Source organism: Nilaparvata lugens, chromosome 1, assembly GCF_014356525.2.
Source record: "Nilaparvata lugens isolate BPH chromosome 1, ASM1435652v1, whole genome shotgun sequence".
NCBI classification, from domain to species: Eukaryota; Metazoa; Arthropoda; class Insecta; order Hemiptera; family Delphacidae; genus Nilaparvata; species Nilaparvata lugens.
In genome coordinates, this window is record NC_052504.1 from 20134478 (window position 1) to 20156721 (window position 22244).

General features: G+C 35.4%; 1 protein-coding gene across 1 annotated transcript in view; it reads right to left on the reverse strand.

Moving 5' to 3' along the window:
* The window catches only part of LOC111047570 (ankyrin repeat domain-containing protein 17), a 71570-nt gene that overhangs the window by 46361 nt on the left and 2965 nt on the right, over nucleotides 1-22244 (reverse strand). Inside the window, exons 2-18 of the mRNA XM_039423139.1 lie at nucleotides 18124-18268; nucleotides 15809-15968; nucleotides 13533-13677; nucleotides 12829-12976; nucleotides 12054-12205; nucleotides 10624-10752; nucleotides 10144-10239; nucleotides 9427-9616; nucleotides 8035-8209; nucleotides 6170-6512; nucleotides 5322-5598; nucleotides 4580-4710; nucleotides 3971-4099; nucleotides 3540-3702; nucleotides 2684-2826; nucleotides 1816-2028; nucleotides 277-741 (exon numbers count right to left, since the gene is read on the reverse strand). Coding sequence (XP_039279073.1) covers nucleotides 277-741; nucleotides 1816-2028; nucleotides 2684-2826; nucleotides 3540-3702; nucleotides 3971-4099; nucleotides 4580-4710; nucleotides 5322-5598; nucleotides 6170-6512; nucleotides 8035-8209; nucleotides 9427-9616; nucleotides 10144-10239; nucleotides 10624-10752; nucleotides 12054-12205; nucleotides 12829-12976; nucleotides 13533-13677; nucleotides 15809-15968; nucleotides 18124-18268 — 3204 coding nt within the window. The remainder of the gene's footprint in view (nucleotides 1-276; nucleotides 742-1815; nucleotides 2029-2683; nucleotides 2827-3539; nucleotides 3703-3970; nucleotides 4100-4579; nucleotides 4711-5321; nucleotides 5599-6169; nucleotides 6513-8034; nucleotides 8210-9426; nucleotides 9617-10143; nucleotides 10240-10623; nucleotides 10753-12053; nucleotides 12206-12828; nucleotides 12977-13532; nucleotides 13678-15808; nucleotides 15969-18123; nucleotides 18269-22244) is intronic.

Genomic DNA, 22244 nt, shown 5'->3' on the forward strand with positions numbered 1-22244 from the left:
TTTGATTACAATGTCAAAGTAAAGAATTATTTGAATTTTTATAGGGCCTTAGAGATATGAAATAATTATGATGGACCTTATTCATTTATTCATCATTAATTGATTCAATGATACACAATTAATTGAAATAAAATATTGAATAATTAGTTGAGATAGAATGGCTATGCAAAATTAATATATGACTAATGGGGTCTACTTTGTTCCAGTACTCCAAATAACATTGTAAGTGTATATTGTTTCATGGTTAGAGACTAGGAATAATCGAATGTAGCTTACCTGCTGCTGTCTCTTTTGCTTCTCGTGGATGGCTTTGAGAACGTGGTTTCTGATGCGTTGAGGTGTGGCCATTGAGATGTTGGGATCAAGCTTCTTGTAGTGCTTCATTGTGCAGTGATAGCCGGCATTGTATGCAGCTATGTTGTCTCTTACTATGGAATTATATGGCACGGGCGACGGAGCCCCAGACATGGCGGCTGCAGCAGCTGCCTGCGACTGTTGTTGTTGCTGCTGCTGCTGTTGTTGTTGTTGTTGAAGTATCTGTTGTTGAAGCTGTTGAGCTTGCTGCTGTTGCTGTTGGATGTGCTGTTGTAATTGTTGTTGAATATGCTGTTGTTGGTGGGCTTGTTGTTGGATCTGTTGAGCCTGCTGCTGCTGCTGCTGTTGTTGAATTTGCTGCGATTGCTGAATATGTTGCTGATGATGTTGAGCTTGTTGGAATTGCAATTGTTGTTGCTGTCGTTCCTGGGCAAATCATCAAAGACCGAGCGTTAATGGTTGATGCATCTCAGTCTAAATTATAATTTATTTTTTGATTTTTTCTTAATTTATGCCGAAAGAAGTACTCAAGCACGTATAATTCAGAATACTTTTCAAATGGCCAAATCACCTATAGTCTTCCTGAGTTCATGCTGGCATAAAGAAAATATAGCATAAGTAGATATTGCATGGTAGGCTATAGGACGTTCATGTTCCAAATTTCAAACCAATGTTTTGTTTGCTCAAGGCGATTAATGTCGATTATTACTGTTTTGGCCGGGTGAGAGTATATGAACGGCACAGTATGAGAGACTGCCTGCTTCACAAAGCTTCACAATAGCTCCGAAAATTTGATATACATTATTTTAGTATTTATACATAGTATTTTTGTAGTACGATAACTTCAAATTTGAAAACTTTAGTTTCATTATTTAACAGAGGTGTGTTGCGAATTACGGGTGCATATGGCACTAGGAATTCTGAATTAACATTTTGTATAGATTTCAAATACAAATAAAATAACACACAAAGATCTTTTAGAAAATAATGAGACCAACCAAGTTATAAATAAAATTATACATTATTCACAACATCCAATTTTTAATAGTTTTCTTATCAAGAGGCTATACAGCAGAGAAGAGAGTCAAATTAGTACTAGAACGTCTGATAGAATCCATTGCCTTAAACAACTATTCTTTGTCGATGTTCATTTGGACATTATTAGATAGCCTTAGGCGATCTACAAAAGGGATGCCTCAAATATACCACGTAACTCTGGATCATGATCTTGATGCTCTATTTTTCACGATATTATACATGTACTTTATTGGATAGTGTTTACGAAATATTTGGAACTATTTTATTGATTTGATTGTAAATTGTTTCGAGTGTTGATTTGAATCAAAGTTGTCTCATTCCTAGTTTATTAAACTCAACATCTCTCACTCAGTTTCTGACCAGATATATCATTGATAAGATAAGTAGTATTAATTTACAGATGGAAATAAATTGGAAGTTGCATTTGCTCAAATATGCTAATAATAATTGGTATTAATTTACCTGTTGTAGAGTTTCATTGAATTGGACGAGTTGCATCTGAGAAAGTTGAACGGCTGGCACTTTGTTCGATCGATTCTGAGGAACGACATTCGGGTACCCTCCTCCTGCCCCTCCAGCCACCTGCTGCTGCTGTTGTTGCTGTTGCTTCCTTAGGTTCTTTCCTTCTTTTTTGGAGAACGGTTTTGCCTTCGGACGATCGCTGATGGCAGTTGACTGCAAAATCACCAAAATGTGCCTTCATTAGATAAACAATTATTGTATAAAGGATATAAATAATAATTGTTGGCAGATAACAAATAATAATTAGTTTGCAGATCAACGAGAAACTTCTACGCTTTCATTCCAAAAACTGGATTATGATGAATCAAATATTCAAAACGTCGATCACATCTTATATGGTATCAGAGTTACAGTATGTCCTGTCTAATTATCAATAAAATTTTACTGAGTTTTCTTCTTATACATCACGTTCGTGGTAGTAAGCAGTTTATTTGAATAAGAATCTCCGTAAATAAAAACATTCAAGTCTTTGTTCAATATTTCATGATAGGATAGCTTTTTTATATTGAAACTACTTTCATTCTTATTTTGATACTTTTTAAATAATGTATATAATTGTTTCTAATATAATATGTGTTTCTAATAGGTACAGTATATGTTTTCTAATTTTTAAATAATGTTGAATGGTCGTCAAATGTAAAAATTCAAATTTCTCCAGAGACAGTTGTATCAACACAGAATACGACTGAATTTAATGACTATTCACCTTAAATTCTACTCAATTACTGAAATTAATAATTGAAAATAAATGTTTAAAATCAATTTGAAAATGACTTGACGAATATTGTGAATGGATTGATAGTTTTACCTGGGCAGCATCAGCAGCAATCGGCTGCTGTGATGTTGCGGGGGGGAGTCCAGGTCCTGGCGTGGCAATGGCTATTTCCGTTTTGCAGAAATTGTTGGGCATTGGCATACCATTATGATACAGCGCTGAATTGCACACAATACCTGAAACACCCAAAACAATTATTTAATGCGCCTCCATAGCATAACAGCAAGTGAATATTATAGGCTGTTGTCATATAAGAATATTCGAGCTAATTTTTATTTCATACAAGTATAGATTTCTAGTAAATTTTTCTATGTATGACTTTCCATGACAATGGATTCTTAGCTTAAGTTTATAACTTGAAGATTCATCACACAGAATAAGCCGTAGTAATCATAAAAATATCGTGAATAACAAGTTAAAAACTATCTTCAAAAAGGGAGAATATTATTGAAAGTAAATTTGTCGATATATAGATTTGCAACTGTTATTAATTAGACGTGCAAACTCATAATTTTCCCAATATTATAGATAAATAACCATAGACATCAAACAAAAAGTGGAATTGATATTTGGTATTTGTAAAAGATTGTAATAATTAAAATTATCACAGATACAATAAAATAATATTACATCAAGTATTGTAACAACAAAATTGTTTCTAGTAATTTATAGTTATTATTACTTGTAACAACTATGAAAGCTATTTAAATTACTCAATTGAAAGCAGCATAGAAATTCAACAATTCTTTTTCCACAGAACAGACATTCAAAAAATATCAATCATTTAAATTGAATAACTAATCTTCGATAAGAATGGAATTATTTCGAAACGTGTTATGTAGAAACATATATGGATTATATAATAAGAAACAATTTTAAAAGAACTGACCTTGCGCAGAGATGTTTTGGTCTACTGGTAGAGAGAGAGGAATAACAGAGCTGCTACACGATGTTACAGGAGTAGGAGGTATAGGTGACGTATGAATAGGAAGAGTTCTAACATCTACCAGTGGGGGCATAGGAGACTTCTCATTCAGCTCCTGTTCCACCCTCTGTGAAAAAACACAAGAATTCCAATTTAAATTCATTTAAAAACATATTAAAACTGAAATAAAAGCAGGGCTGCCGTCGAACGAGAATCTAGAAGAATGAGAGTAATTATATTGATAATAGACTTTAGAAACAAATTCTGCAGATTAAAATTTTTTCAAACCCATCGATATGGATAATTCAAATGTTAATTTCAAATGCGACAAGAAAAGGTTGTTTTCGGAAACAATTAAGACTATCTAGTGGTTGTGATGAATAAAATAGACGTACCTGCAACTCTTCGACAATGAGTTGTTTTTGAAGGAATTGCTGTTCAATGGCCTGCTGTCGCCTGTTGGCCGCTGCACTGCCCTTTTCCACTATCATCGGCTCACTTTCACTGCCAGGCGGATTGCGAACCTAAACACAATATTACAATAATTAATAAAATCCAATATTCACGATAAAAAAGAGCAAATGCATGAAAACAATATTTTACAATTTTAAATATGTAGTCTACCCTTTGTCAGTACTCTTAGTTTCCAACAAATGTTAATACAGCACCATTAATGAAACTAAATGGAATCCAACAGTTGTTCATCATATCTATTGAGTTTGACTGGAATTTTCTGCAATTAAATTAATCATATGCAAGACGATTCCCCTTCAACTCAAGCGTGTGCCTATAAGGGGATGCCTCCTTTATTTTTGAATGTAAACTTTTCATTGTACTTATGTCTAATTAAAATATGCTACTTTTTCGGAAAGATATAAGTTTCATTCATTTAATGGCAAATGAAGATCTTGTATTGTAGCTATATCATTTTCAATTATTTTTTGATGTTGCAGTTTATACTGAACAGTGATTAATGCTACTGGAAGCACATGCTTATTGCTTACCTGCTGAACTTCAGGAGATGTGAGGTTATCGTTGGAAGTGAGGAGTCGGTTCTTGCGCAATACAGACTTTTGGGCAGGATTGGCAGTGTGTTTGCTCACTCCAGTTGGACCCAGGTGTTCGATTATTCTCCCTGTAAATAATGTTTGTCATTAAAAGAAGAACGTTAATTGATTTTTAGCATTAATCTCATGGAGTGACGATATAGGAAGCTGGGTGTCAGGGGATAGAGATGCAAAGCTGCCGATAAAGACGAATGGAGAGGCTTTTTGAAGGAGGTCAAGGCTCTGAATGAGCTGTAGCGCCAAGGAGTAAGTAAGTAGTCTTAACTTATGGAGTACAGCGCTGCCACATTTCACAGAATCCAGAGAGCCTGTGGAATAAATGTGTGAGAGAACGAAAAAGAGCATAGACCTTTTTGATAGAATCGGCATAAAAACGACAACCGTGTGCTCCTATTCTATTGAAATATCATTGGCTATAAGGCTCCTTACTGCAAATTAAGGTTTGCACGGACTATAGTTTAATTTTGTACAAAAATTAAGAGTCTGTGAGAAAGTGGTCCGGAATAAGGTTTATTATTCTACTACTTTTATAGATAAACTGCCTCCTTAAACATTTAATATTGGTATTATATTTAACATATCTGTAAGCAGTAGGCCTTAAGTTACAATTATTGAGAATTATTGAGTTCAAAGTGCGAGGAAAATAGATTTATATTTTTAATTTATTTGATCAACTGACCAGCGATGGCAGCAGCTTTGGCATTGACTTGGAGGTCATCGTTGGGGTGCGCGCGCACGGCGTCAGGCACCTCGTGGAGACCGGTGGGCGTCGGCGTCTGCGGCTGCGGCGTCGGCGGCTGCGGCATTGTCTGCGTCTGTGCGGACTGCGGCGGCAGCGTTGGCCCGACTGGGGCCGCCGGCGGTGTCATCATGATCGAGTGCGGGTAGTCCAGCAGCAGCTGCACCACTGCCGTGTGTCCGCCCTTCGCTGCCTCTATCAGCATCGTCGAATTATCCTGAAAATTACACACAATCATCACTCATCACAACCGAAATATCATTGAATCAAATAAATAGCATCTTTATCCCAAAGATAAACAATCTAATAATACTTTTTATTTAGTTTTAATATACAAACAACCAAATTAATAAAATGTACATAATATTAAGATACAAATAAAATTTACCGCAGACATAAAAAAAATGTAATTCTTCGGAAATCAACCTACTCAAATATGGGAAACCCATAGAGCGGGTGTTAGTAGCAGTAATAAATCTTGGGTGAAGATGCAAATACATTGGGTAAGGGAGCTCACATATTGTTTGAAATTATATTTTCTATCTTGTCTTCCAGTTGTTCTAATCCAGTATTTAACAGCAGTTTTAAATTTGGTGTGATCATGTGATTATCAAGTTCCATTCAATCTGATAAGGACGACAAAAAATAGTACATACAAAAATCTATGTAACTGACTTTACCGTCATTATGATAAATTTCAGCTCAAGTTAGTCTTTATAAGTTAATTTTATAGCCTAAGTTAGTCTTATAGTCTTTTAAATGATTGAAGTTATTATTATTCTAGTTACCTTGAGTTTGTGAAAAGGGTCGGCACTGTGCGTGAGAAGGAGCTCGACAACGGGCAGATGTCCGCCGGCGCTGGCGAGTGAGAGGGGCGTGTGGTCGTTGTTGGTGGTCTGGCGATTGACGTCGGCGCTTTTGCTGATGAGGAACTGGACGGTGCAGAGGTGGCCGGCGCGACATGCCTTCATCAGCGGCGTGCGACCGCCCTCCGACTCGTGCTCCAGGTCGGCGCCGTACTGCAGCAGCAGATCCGCCACATCCGTGTGCCCGTTCTCGCAAGCGTATGTCAGCGCCGTGTCGCCCGTCTGCGTCTGCGCGTGCACGTCTGCCGCCGCGTCGAGCAGGTATCTAATCAAACACATTATTATCTATCAGTTTGATTGAATCGATTCAATGGAATCAAGTTCAGTAGTACTGTAATTGAACCAGAAAATTTTAAAATATTTTAAAATTATCTAAGCTTACTCAAATACTTTTGTAATAAGTTATTGTATTGTTTTATAGATATTGTAAGTTGATGGTTTTTATCAAAAAATAATTTTATTTGACTTAATCAAGTTTAATTTCAAAATTAGAAGTTCAATTTAGTACTGCTCTTATTGTTTTGAGAAATTTATGAACAATTGATTTTTAATTAAAATAGTAAGCGTAATTTATAATCATTATGAACCGATCATTGGATCAGCGCTCGAGATTTTTTTGTTGATGGAGGGTTTTTTGTCTCATTACATTTAACAATTCACACATCAAATACATGATTAGAAAAGGATCAACAGGCCTAGCCCAAAACTGATCCCTTTCCGAATATCTTATTATAAAGGAAAATCCATCAGTTCTTCTTGAGAAGTATTTTCAAATTTCTGAATAAATAAAATTGGTTAATCAACTGTACAATGGCGAAGGAGAGCGTCTTCATAAGCCTTGATTATTATATTTATTATTGTTTTTTTTCAAATATTCTTTCACATTATTGCACTCAAGTTTTTGGTGTAACCATTGGAAATCAAATAAATCAGGACTGTTATTTTGGACTGTGCTTGTCGGAAATTGCAAAAGAGAATCTTATAAAATTGGAACTTGTTTTTAATCAGATACTGTAGAACTAATACAAAAACCAGGAAATAAGTGAAGTAGGTTTACGACCAAAAAAATATTCTTGTGAATCAAAATATATATCGATAAATTCCTGTCACAGAATACAATTTATTTATTTATTATTTTACAAAGGCAACTTTCTAGAAGTTTAAGCCGAGGTGATGATGATGGGATGAATGATAATACAATGAAGGTAGAGTTATGAATGGATAAAAATTATAGGTTATGCTATATCCACTTGAATTGATTTGAGTCCTCTTTTCATTCCAGAAATAAATAAACTAGAAATTTTGAATTTGATTTGATTAAAACCGAATATAATAGAATGATTACATTCTATAAACTCTCAGAATTTGAAAAACACAGAAATACACAGATTAGATCTTTTTGCATGAAAAACCGTCTGCAGTGGAAAGAAATATTTTGTTAAGCTTCTAACCAGATTGCAAGCATTAGAAAATCCTAAAATCTTTGCAAAGAATTTGAAGGAATATCTGGTAAACCTGTCTCTTTATTCCTTACAAAAATGTTTACTACTGGTAATTTTCAACTCAACTTGGGTAGCACTTTCTCATTGTTTAGTATTCTCGAGAGAAATATGCTAGCCTAGCGTTATGTATTATTGAACATTGACACTGTACAAACATTTTTGTACTTGTACAAATTTTGATGAATAACGATTTATTCTATACTATTCTGATAAATGAATAAAAATACATGGATTTCAAACGTATGACACACAAGTATAAAAGAATGTAGAAAAGTGCTTGTGTACCTGACAAGCTCCAAGTGTCCTTCCTGTGCAGCTTCCATGAGAGGTGTGGATGCCCCCAATTCGAGCTCAGCTCCATTCTTGATGAGGTAATCGGCCACATCCATGAACCCACCACAGCAAGCCAACGTCAGAGCTGTCTCCTGCGTTTCTTCTGTTTGCGCGTTGATATTGGCACCTGATCGAAATAGCAAAAATTAGTGCAGTTCGATAGCAAAAACAGAAAAACAATCCCTGTATTCGAACATTACCTCTTCAATGAGGTCATCTGCTTACAGTAATAAAATATTTCTGTGACAATTCAGAAGTTTTCAGTTTGGTATAAAAGTTAACACGTCTAACCGGCAATTGGGAGATACTATTTCTGTGGGCTGACGAATAATTTTTGGATAGCAGCACTTATCAATTTACATCTCCCTGTTGCCAATATTTAATTTAGCAGAAGTCTTGCGGGTGGTTGACAGCATTCAATTTGGATTTTCATTCAATAATTATTAGAAATTATAGAAGTAAAATTTATTATAATAATAAAAAAATAAAAAGCGTAATTTATAATCATTATGAACCGATCATTGGATCATTAAAATGATAAATTTTCAATTTAGATCAAATGATCTAATTTTCAAACCATAGGCTATACTAGTGGTAGCTTTGGAGTTCAGGAGATCTGATAAGACAATGATCAAATGAATCAATCTTTAGATATTTGAGCACTACAAGTAAATCTTGTAGAATATTCAATACTAATAGATCTACGCATTTGAAAAGTATTGCAGCAATACATTCATTCACTCTTGTGATGAATAACTCTGTTAAGTAGTAATAACCTACTATTTTGATCTAATATTTGAGATTGAATCAGTAATTTGATCATTTTACTAAGAAAATGTAGGCCTATAAGGTATTTAATCTTGTTTTCTTGTCAGTAGATTGAAGCAGTGATTTCATTTCAAGAATATGAAATTCTATTTCTGTACTTATGCTTTCCAATGGACAGTACTATAGATCGTTTAATTGTTCAATAACGTGAATATGGTTTAATTTACAGAGGCATAAGGAATAACCTTACTTCGCAAGTGCTCTATTTCTCTCGCCATCTATTTTATTGCGGACAGGATATATTTATATATATTTTCGATTTGTTTTGCACTAGCCGACAGGGCAACTAACCATTTTTCCTCTCCACTAGCCAGCTCTATTCTCGTGACTGAACTACTAGTACCATCAATGCACAGTTTTCTTACTACTAGGGTAAAAAATGATTACGAGAGGAAGGAATACTTTAGAAATATTCATTCAATACCAAATCCAGATTATGGAAAGGATTGATTAAAACTTATTCACAAACTAGAACGTTGAAAAAATAACACCAGAATAATAATTGTTGAAACCAACCTCTATTGAGAAGAACAGACACCATCTCTTCATGGCCCTCCCTAGCCGCTTCCATCAACGGTGTGTACCCTTCGTCGTTCACCTCCTCAATGTTGGCTCCTCTTTCAATCAAAAGAAGGGCTAATTCCACGTGCCCACCACAGGCGGCCAACGTTAAAGGAGACTCGAAACTATCAGTTGGCATGTTCACCTGGTTATAAAATGGAATATTGTTACTTTGCATTTCATAAATATATACTATACAGTTAAACAAACCATAGGCTATACTAGTGGTCGCTTTGGAGTTCAGGAGATCTGATAAGACAATGAATGATCAAATGAATCAATCTTTAGATATTTGAGCACAAGTAAATCTTGTAGAATATTCAATACTGATAGATCTACGCATTTGAAAATTATTGCAGCAATACATTTAACATTAAATTAAAATTTTATCAAAATCTAGTATTTTAACAAGTATGTTATTCATTGACATTTTAGCTTTTGATAAGACATTAATAAAAATAGAATGAAAAAATTAAATTAGTGTGATAAATAAAAATGTTACAAACTTCATGAGCGAGTAATAAATAAATCAATAATAGAAAACATTGACCAACACAATGAGAAATTGCCTCGTTGGAGATGGTACACTCCATGCCAGCATTTGAATATTCCATGAAATATTGTTCACTATCACTATAAATAATTAGTTCATATCAATTTGACAAGACTAACCTGTGCACCCGAGTCCAATAGCAATTTGGCAACTTCCACGTGGCCATCCATTGAAGCTTCCATCAGGGCAGTATGCATTTCATCAGTTTTATGCTCCTGTAACAAAATAATTATAAATATTCCGTGAGAAATAAACTTTTTTAGTTTTATTGACAAACTAGTTTATTGACAAACTAAGAAAAGCCATTCGGAGAAAGGGATCAATTTAATTCACTTGTGTTGGGAGAAATAATTATTGCAAAGAATTAAATACAGCAAGGAAAACATCTTCTATAAAGATAGAAAAACAGAATGAAATAAAAGTTATGAAATAAATATTTTAGATCACATTCGATAACATTTTTGGATCGTATTTTTTGGAAAAATACTTCATGCTGAAGAGAATAGCACAGGACAGAGAGGAATGGAGAAGGAGGAATCATGTATGGACCTGCCCTGGGGCAGATGATGATGGATCACATTACGTAATACTGTAATTACCTGATCAGCGCCAGCTTCCAACAGGAATCGAACCATATCCAGATGCCCTTTGTAGCAAGCTAGAGTCAGAGCTGATTCTTTAAACTCATTTGAGTGAGTGTTAATGCCCGCACCATGCTCCAACAATATCTGAAAAGTTGTAAGAATATTTGTATAAAGCAATGTTATAAGGAGATACATGAGAGAATTTCATATTAGAAATAATATTTTGTGTAGTAATTACTCTTTCTACCCAACCAATTTTCAACTGAACATTAAGGGCCGATTTCCGAGCTCGGGATCTATAAGTTCTGGACTTACAGAGTCCAGGACTAAAATAAGCGCTCGGGTCTAAATCGACTTTCTGAGTCACGGGTTAATCTTCTAAACTCCGGGGTCTATTAAGTTCTCGACTTATTTAAGTCCAGGAATTGAAACACAAATCATGAGGGAAATTCTCAATATTTTGTTGTTGTATTGTTAGCAATATAGCCTATAGCAGAAGAACAGCTCATTGAAGCGGGCTAATTCAAATAACATGCTCTCCTACTATTTTCTAACAATTATTTTATAAGGCCTATTTCTTTGTAGACCTATTCAAAGCAAAACCTAACCTTTTGAAAAATGAATGAATATACATTTAATTTTACGTTATGCTATTATTGATCATTGATCCTAACCAGTGATTTTGGAATATAAATTTTAGTAGCCTATTATTATTGAGTTGGAAAACGTATTTGTTTTGAAAATACTGGAATAATAATTCATTATTGATCTGCTGAATATGACATTGATTAATAACATTCACATTGGAAGATGAAATTCCAAGACAATCCTTGTATTATTTTTCTTGAAATTTTTTATGTTATGTCACAGGCGTAAAATAAGGTTAGTTTTTTACAAATAATTCTGATAAAACTTTATTAAAAAAAATACTTGCAAATTTTCTGACTCCAAAGTTTAAAGCCAGTTAAAGTCTAAAACATTTTTAGCTAAATTCCGAGCTCGGAAACCGGCCCTAAATGTATAACTATAGTCTATGCAAACCGTAGAGTGCAGCATTGTGTTTAAGGAGTATAGACAGTACAGTGCTGCCAGATTTCACAGAAGCCAGACCAGAAAGTCTGTAAGCTAACTGTTGAAGAGAAAGAGCGAAAAAGAGAGCATAGGTTATTTTGTCAGAATCAGAATAAAAACGACAACAGTGTGCTCCTATTACGTAAAAATGACATTTGCCATAAAGCCCTGTGTTGAAACTAAAGTTTGCAAGGACTTCAGTACTTATTGAGTCAAGTTTCAATTTGTCAAAGTCTTAAAATTATCAGAAAATAATATACGCTCAATTCATATTACAATATCTAAGCTTTTTGAAACTTGACAGTCAAATATTTGCCTTGAGTGACAAGAGATCCCATAACGAGAGAGATTGTGATGTTGAACGATTGCATTACCTTGGCTACACTGACATGGCCGGCACTGGCTGCCTCCATGAGTGGGGTGTGGCCGTTCTCGTTGTGGTCCTCCACATTGGCTCCCGCCTCCAGCAGCACTCGCACCGCGTCCTCGTGGCCTCCCGCGCATGCGTACATCAGCGGCGTGTTCCCTGATTGACAACAACAATTCACCTTTACGAACAACGTAATCAGACAGTGCAAAACAATACAACTGCAAATTACCTAATACAAATCCAGTGAAAACAACCAAACAATTATTACTTATGTTTTAATAATAGTATTTATTGATATGCCGCTTCTATTAATAGCGCTCATGTTTGATAATATAACGTTATCTATATCCCTAGATGCAGTAAGCTCCCTACAGATGTTCGATGTTTTTGAACGGGTAGTATTGTCAGTCTAGTTGCTCTCCTCCTAGGCAAAGCTACAGGACCTGGACTATACATGAAACATGAATACAGCATAATAATCTAGTTAACATATTATGAAAAACCGGAAAACCCCACATACAAACAAGAATACTGCAAAATACTCATCAGGCCGATTGAATAAAAGCTCAATTGCTAATTCTAAGTAATTTTCAAGCAAATGCTAAGATTCGAGTCAGCTGTATTATCTTATTTGTACAGCTACAACTAATGGCTAGTTGCCAGTCACTAGATTCTAGTTTTTTTTAATCGACCCATTGGGTCAATCAAGAAAAACTCGTTTGATTGGGAGAAGCACATCATGAAATGAGTGAAGCAGTGAATAATGAATGTACCTATACCTGATGAGGACTGAGCGTTGACATCGGCCCGATGTTCGATGAGGAGCTGCACGATCTGAGTGAAGCCAGCTGAGGCGGCCTCCATCAGAGGAGTGCAATCTCCCTTGATGCCCCGGTCTTCTACATTCGCATTCATCGCTAGCAGAACCTGCAATATAAACACACAAATTCATCAGTCAATTCTAACGAAATGTTGGATGATGAAGCAGAATAATATCCTATATGAATTGGCCAGATTATTTTCTGTGACTATTAATAATTTACTATTAATTTTGGAATATAAAACTTATGGAAATAAATTATCATAATTACAAAAATCACAGTCTTCTTTCCATATAGTTGTACAGTACTATAAAAATAATTTTAAAGAAATTCTATTAGGAAGAACGAATTGTAAATGCGTGAGTTGCAGACTTGACAATCATTTGGCCGAATGTAGTACTATGATAGTGCAATATAAATTAAAATTGTAGAATCTAGAATACAGAGCAATATCATTATAGAAGAAAGTCTACCTTCTCCGACAAACTAATTATACTTATAAAATTCCATTCGAATTAAAAAAATTTAATACTAGTTGTTTAAATTTTTGAATACAACTTTTTCTCTTGAGAATATTCAAATAATGTATTTATTTATTTACATTAGATATTATACAATCAAGATTTCAAAGCGTTATCTATGTTGAATGAAAGAAGGCATACCTGAGCCAGCTCGTAATATCCAGCTGAACAAGCCAACGATAACAGACTTTCTCCTTCCTCGGTGGTTTCATGGACACTGCGACCCTCGGTCAGCAGCTTGCGCACTGTGCCCACATCCCCATCAGTGCACGCCTCCACCAGCGACCTGCAACAAACACAACCCACAAGAGTTTCATCTACAAGTTAACGTCCAAATATCATTTTCTGGGGTTTATCAAACCAACACTGAATCCAAATTTCTAATGGGCTCTCATTACACGATCAAACCACTTCATTCAATGATCTTTGGCTCCCTTTTATCAAAGCTTTTATTCCCTATTAGACTATCAAAACTTCTATAAAAGATCACCTATTAAGCCATCAAATGTAGTTAAACATAGATCTTTTCCAAAATATTCGTGTACTGGGACCCTTCTGTTTGATACTCAATAGGTAAGACAAGTTTATTCAAAATGGTTGATCTCCAATGATGAAATCCATAATTACTGTACTACTAGACACTAGGAACGGCAGGTGTAATACAAAATAAAAATTGAGATTCTTATGCGTATGTTACCTTACTTAAATATAAGACTGTGTCTGCTCATTTCAGTAAGTACTTTGAGAATTAATGTAAGAATTATTCAACATTAAAAATTTACTAGTTTCTTCCAGTCATTGTTAATCGACTGGATGTTAGCAAATAACTGGAATTGATTGATTGGAAAGAGGAAATTGAGACTCACTTGGAAGTAACAAAATAGAATAGAAGTCATAATCAGGATTAACGGGTTTCAGATACTGGTTTTGGTGAGATATAGTGATATTCATCCATAATAAAACACTAGAATACTGTCTAAAAATATCACAAATTTATTAAAAAGTTATAAACATTCTAAGTTTTGAATTGTCACACTGAAGATGACACCATGTGTTAAAACATGTTTGTAGCTTTTTAATAAATTCGTGATTTTTTTGGACAATACTCTTGTGTTTTATTATGTATGAATATCACTATATCTCACCAAAAACAGTATCTGAAACCCGTTAATCCTGATTATGACTTCTATTCTATTTCATGTTACTTCCAAGTGAGTCTCAATTTCCTCTTTCCAATCAATCAATTCCAGTTAATTGCTAACATCCAGTCGATTAACAATGACTGGAAGAAATTAGTACATTTTTAATGTTAAATAATTAAAAACTACCTTTCCCCACGACATTCAAATATTTTGTTGTGCTTCATGGATTTTATATAGACTATCTTGATTTTTCATATTTCAGTGAGAGAGAATTATTACAAAACGTAACGTAACGTAACTGTACTATAATAAACCATTTATTTAGGCTAAACATGCAAATTTATCAATCAATAGTATGGAATCTGGAGAAAATTATTATCAACTCCTTGAGATAGAACGACATGCTATCATTAAATGCAAAGGCTGTGTGAGTTTTAGTATGCAAGAGAAGTGAGAACACTTGAAAATTGAAATTGAGAATTTACATAAGAATGGACCATGAAAACAAATTACAAACTAGTTGAATAATTAAAAGAAAATATCGATGATACATTGATTACACTGTAAAGTTTTAGAAAACTTATTCCATGAGCTGAAATCAGTGACAAAACGCTTTCATTAATGTTACATCACTCAACAAAGCATATTATAACGAAGATCTAGAATCTAGAGGACGATGAAGACTCCAAGTGTAAAAATCCAATCGTGAGAAGTTTTATTCAACCAAGAAGGAATTTTAGATTGTCCAATAAATCCAACTGTGAAAAGTTTTATTTAACCAGGGAGAAATACAAGATTGTGCAGTAGGAATCTAACTGATTCTAACGTAATGGACAAATCTATTTTTAACGTTATTTTATCAAAAAATTCAGGAAACTTCTCATCAAACTTGTTAGTAGGGCGGCAAAACATGAGAAAACGCGTCCACAAATTAATAATTTTAGGAAGCAAACGAACGTTTGAATAGACATCAATCAAGGTTCATTTCTGATCACTCCTAAATGTTGTTGATTGATCCGAGATGAAACCTTGATTGAAATCCGACCAGACACAACTAATCAAACGTCAACTAATTAAAATATCGTGCAGACGACACAAAAGTATTGTTCACAAAATTGTGAGACGAAAATGTAAGTTTTTTGTTAAATAGTGTCACTATAAAATCGTAGTTAATGATTGGTTATTGGTAAGACAGATATTTTGTTCCGCATTTGATGTGACCTGATGTGAGTGATGTAACATATAATGCAGCAAATGTCGTCGGGTGATGCTGACCTAGTTTCGGGCTGAGGCCGCTGCTGCGGGTTCTCGCTGCGCATGCGCGTAAGGGCGGCTGCTGCCTCGTCCAGGGCGCAGGACACACTCGATGTCAGTCGCCGAAGCACTTCCGGGTCAGCAAGGTGCTTCCCGTCGCCCGTCGCCAGCTTGCCGATACCTGCCGCACCAGCAAAACAACTCTTACAAACAATGCAAAAAACGAACATTGCTGAGATAAAGGTACTACAGTTCTATTTTATATATAAAAGAAAGTAACCCTGAATTCGTACATTTTAAGAGTATACATAGATGTATCATGACCATTTCCTATGGATAGAACCACATAATATATAGATATATCAAGTCATCTCCAACAACTGGAGAAGTCACGTGTCCACATCAGTTAAATTTCAAAAGTTAATTTACTCGATACAAAAAAAAATTTCATTTTATTTCAAGATTCAAATCAATTTAAATCTTAAAAAGTAACATTGCAGAGCTGTTATCTCCGTGAAATGAATAGATTTCATTCATTCATCAAAATTAGACATTGCAGAACTATCACCCTAGAGACTTTCATGGAATAATTTGATTTAGATTGAAAGTTTCTTCAATGACAGTTATCTAGTCACAAAGGCAGTTGGTATTGAAGTCTTTATTATTAGCATTTAGAATTGAAATCTTTTAAAAGACATTAGTATGTCCTTGAATCGAGTTTATAAAAAATGAATTATGTTCTTCACAATTTGAGTTCATTCTAAATACATCTATTTTTTTATTTTTTGTTGCTGTGGTAAAATACATGGAAATAACTTCATTTTCAAGTAGGGATCTGATTCCTAATATGAACTCCGGTAGTCAAATCTAATACAAATAAAACCTGGTACAAATTTGATGAAAAAGATCAACCTAAAACTATTCATGTTATAAACGTCTATAGAATAAGAATAGACATCCTTAGAAAATATACTATAGACATCGATTTTGTTTCAGATTGTTGGTTTCACACGAATCATAATACACCCTATTTGATCAAGTATCGCAACTAATACGTTTGGGAGCTTTTAGTAATCAGCTGAAAAATATTAGATGTGTTTTGCTTTGAGTGTGCCGTTTCAAATAACGTTTTCAGCCAAGCATACTTTGGTTTCCTAGCAACCAATAAGAACGATTCTAAGGCTGGGCGCACACCGGTTAGTCAAGACAAGACTAGTCACGTTTAGTCACAATACTTCACGTAGTTGCTTATGAAGACATCTCTAATTGCAATGACTAATCAGTGTGATTGGTGCGAGCCTGAGGCAAGGAACACACCAGTTAATTAAGACACGTGATCACACATGATCAGACACGTTCAGTCACATAGTTGCTTATGAAGACATATCTAATTGCAATGACTAATCAGTGTGAGTTGCGTCATAAGCAACAATGTAAAGTATTGTGACTAAACGTGTCTGATCATGTCTGGTCTTGTCTTAATCATCTGGTGTGCACCTAGCCTAATAGATGAGTTCTGATCTGTCCCTTAAGCATGCCTGGATAAGAAATAAAAAAACATTTAGGCCGGTTATAGAGCTCAACCGACCGTCAGAGCGTATGTACCATCCTGACCATACGCATCCATACATCAGTTTTTCAGTTTCAGAGCTCTCCTGACGAAAGAACTGATCTGACTCACAAAATGAGTTTACAAATTGTTCAATTGCTGATTTCGAATTTCAATACAACCTTGACTCTTATAAAACTTCTTAAGCTATGATAGTATTGTATAATAAATGTACCATAGATGATAATAATAATATATTATTTTTCTAATAAGAAAGTTGGAAATAAGAATAAGAAATGTGTAGACAAATTATGATATATTTATTAATTGAAGTCATTCATTATATTATTCAATTCAATATCAGCTGATTCTCGAGCAGAGGTGTCAGCGCAGAGGTAATGGCGCGATCGGGCAACTGATCAGTACAACTATGAACGCTTCTATTTGCTTCAATAGCGCGTCAGTCGACCGATGGAATGGATGCGCACGAGCTCGTCTTCGTACGCAGTGTAAAACGCATTGTACTGACCGTGCGCATGCGTGCGGTCAGTCCTGCTCTGTAAGGACACATGGAACATCTATGGAAAAGACAAGCGCGACTGACGTACGCACTGACGGGCGGTCGAGCTCTGTAAACGGCCTTATAAAAACGACCCAACAGTAATACTGAATTCTTTCTTGATTCTTCAAACATTACAAAATGTATTGCTAAGTCTTATCAGACCCATTTCTTACAAATCAATACATCATTCAACTATAAAAAAATGTGCTGAGAAAAAAGCTTTACCAGCTGCTTCTAGTAGGGCCTCGAGCCTAGCTTGGGTCTCAGGATCTACAGAGTGGTCAGACTCTTCTGGTGACAAAAGGAACTTGGATGTTTGCAGACGAGCCTCCTCAACTAAATCCTCCTGGTCGATGACGAATGACTCCACCTGAAAATATGTTCATCGTTAGAAAATAGGGTGAAAGACAACAAAATCAATCAAGGCCCTATCGCATGAGAAAATACAAGCTAATTTAATTTTTGTAATTTCCTATTCTAATGGCCAGCTGACTACCTATATTATTATTTTGTATTTTTTCGTGCAATATGCCCAAAGTTGAATAATCAGGAAATGAAAATTCAATAGACAACTAAAGATCATCACTTGACTGGACTAACACATTCCTCCAAATCAAACTTAGTATTATGCATCACTATATTAAATAATATGATAAAGTAAGATTACAATAATAATTGGCGAAACATAAAGTAAGGACGGTCTTGAAATCACAAATGAATGTGGTGGCGATAAATGGAGTGACCAAGAATAAATTTAAAGCATGATTTAAAAAATGTTTACCATCCAACCGGAAATGATATGACTTTCCATAGTCCAGTCAAGGAAGAGTTATAGAGGGAAATGTTTGGAAGATTTTTCGCCGTTGTTTTATTTAGGGTAGTAAGGAGGTGAACATCAAAAGTCTTCAACCATACTCCCTGTGCTACGGAGGTGGGGGTGGTTCAAAGGTACTACCTTTGGAGGAGAAAATATCAAAAGTCCCGTTCCCTACCCCATGTTCAATGTTCAATGGTTTCTCCCAAATAACTGGAAAACTATGTATTTTACAGACATGACTGTCCTATACAGCATTAAAGCTGACATAATTTCCTACAATATTTATTCCACAACTTTTTCTAAATATTCTATAGTTTTCGAAATATCCGCTCTCGAAAATGTGACATTTTGAAAAAACACGTTTTCCTCCATTTTTTTGCTCTTATAACTTTTTGAAAATCGATAGAAAAAACCATGCCGATCATGAGCTTATAGAGCATTCAATTTGATGTATAATTTTCACACTATTGCGCATTTTCCTACGACTTTTGCAGCAGCTTTAGTGTTGAGTGTGAAATCTCAGTTTTGCAACAATGTACCAACAAAGGAATTTGGAGGGAATGTTTTGAACACAATTTTTCACTTTGCAGCTTTTTTGGGACTAATTAAGAGAAAATATCAAAAGTCCAGATCCCTAGCCCATGTGCTCAAGGGATGAGGGTGGTTTAAAAGTTCGAGATATTCATTCTTAAAGGTGTAAAATTGTAAAAAAAAAACAGATTTTCATCCAATTTTTTGCTCTGAAAACTGTTGGAAATATCATAAAATTCCACTGAAAAAATGTTTAGAGAACTCATCCAGCTTCATTTTTGAATAGTGAGTCATGTCAGTTGAACGCATTGTTTCCAAGATATAAACGTGGAAGTAAAAAGCTAAAAGTTACAACTTTTAAACCACCCTCATCCCTTTAGCACATGAGGTAGGGATGGGGACTTTTGATATTTTCTCTTAATTAGTCCCAACAAAGCTGCAAAGTGAAAAATTGTGTTCAAAACATTCCCTCCAAATTCCTTTGTTGGTACATTGTTGCAAAACTGAGATTTCACACTCAACACTAAAGCTGCTGCATAAGTCGTAGGAAAATGCGCAATAGTGTGTTTTCTCCTCCTAACTAATCCCAACAAAGCTGCAAAGTCAAAATATTCCCTTCAAATTCTATCAGGGCCTTTTGAAGTGAAAAATGGAGTAAGACAGGGTGATGCCCTCTCATTCCTTCTATTCAACGTGGCTCTGGAAAAAGTGGTGAGAGTAACAAAGATCAGCACAAGAGCTAATCTGTATAACCGATTGACTCAAATATAAGCACATGCTGATGTAGACATTGCAATTCGGTCTCCTGCAGCTATCACTCAAGCCTACAGAAATCTGGAAGAAGCTGCAATGAGTATTGGCCTGGTAAGAAATGGAAAAAATCAAGTAATGCTGGCCCCCAATTCTGGAATTGACTTGCAAGGACAAAGTTTGGAAATCCAGGGGTAACATTTTGAGCTAGAGAAGGAGTTTGTATACCTAGGATCTTCCATCAATTCCAGAAACAACACAAGTGAAGTGAGGCGAAGAACCATACAAACAGATGCTATTATGCACTGGCAAAGCTGATCGAAGTCTGAGCATAAAGATGATAATCTTATACAGAACAGTGCCAAAACTCCTATATGGCAGTGAAACTTGGCAACTACATCGAGTGAAGAGAAAATGTTCTGTGTCTTTGAAAGAATGGTCCTGAGGAGAATTTTTGGTGGTGTTCAAGGAGCTGGAGTCTGGTGCAGGCGGAAAAGCTGTACCAGTTATACCAACAACCAGGTATAGTCACAGCGATGAGAGTGCGCAGACTAAGATGGGCAGGACACCTGACACCTGATACGAACAGATGACACATACCCACCCAAGACGGTGATGTATGGGAAAATATGTGGAAGGAGGAGAGGGGTCAAGATGAATGGATGTGGTTGACCAGGATGCGGCAAAGGTTGGAGTGCAGCGATGGAGACGTGATGCATTCAACAGAGATGCTTGTAGGAGAAGATTGAGCGAGGCTGTGTCCCGTATTGGGTTGTAAAGCCGAACAAGAAAGTCTAAAGACTTTACAGACTGTGATAAAGAGGTTCTTGAAAATTCCATTGAATGCCGACCGATATCACAGTTCACTGTGTTCATCTTCTCACAGCTGAGGACTAATAGATGCGGGAGTTTCATATTCTCCCAAACTACGCTCGCAAAATAATAAAATAATTAATGCGTTACAAAGCTCTCTCACACAGACACAAAAGAAGGAGAATGCTGCTAGGTAGTGGGAGAGATTAGTGGAGGATAGAGCATCGGACCTCTCCGTCTTTGTGAAAGAGCCGTGTTAAAAGAAATTTATCTCGCACTTTAAGGATGCTAAACTTTCGAAAATGTTGATAATATTGAGGAAAACATACATAGGAACCAAAAGGGAAAAGTTGGTCCAGTATCTACAGAATAATTTTTTAATCCTTGACATACTATTGAATTGAATGTAAATAATATTATGACTGTCACTCATTCTTCAACTTTGAAAATTAAAGAGTGTTCCATTATCCCAGCTGAATTTGAAAAACGCGATAGATCTTTCTTTCCATGAGGTTGACCGGTTCGATTTTATCAGTATTAACATCAGATGCACCTGGAATTCAAGATAGCCGACTGGTTTGATCAATGTTTTTTAAATATAATTACTACTCTACATTATGAATTGCCTAAAAATTGAACTACGTTTGCTATTGAAAATTGGGAAAGACTAAAAACAAACTAATAAAAGTAATGCAAATATATAATTATATCAAAGAATATATAATTATAATAATAAAAATGTATGTGAAAGAAACAACAACCTGAAGGTGCAATTCTTTAGCGACGACCCGAGCCGTACGGCTCGAGACGCATGGTTAGAGCTGCCGCGGTAAGAACACATAACCTATAAATTCATTAGATTTGATTATGTTGTATAAATGTTATGGCGTCAGATATTAAGAAATGTTGGCTACTATATTGCTTTTACAAGAGATATTTAATGAATCATCGAATCTAATGAATTTATAGGTTATATGTTCTGGTCGCGGCGGCTTAACCACGCGTCTCCAGTCATAGCAAAGGAATTGCACCTTAAGAGGGCCACTTATTAAACGGCTCCTGAAAAAATCGGACTATGGCGGTAAAGATCTGAAGATATAATTCATTTTCGTAAATGCTATCAAAACCAGCCTGAATAGTTTTCCCTTATGAAGTCTGACCGTTCGGTGTATAAAAAAAACACGAAACAACAACTAACTGTGTTGTACCGAGCGAGATCAATGGCAAGTCTCCTCCTCAAGACGTATCGAGATCGGCTGACGTCGGACTCATCTCTCACGTATGGGCCCCAAATCACACGTGAGAATACCAATCAAACATGAGAAATACAAACAAAACCTGAAACCTGACAAATTTTGTATTTTTGGCCTCCAGTTCGGCTGAAGACCGGCCATCCGTTGTTTCTGTGTTTGACTGATTGGTCCGAACGTGAGAT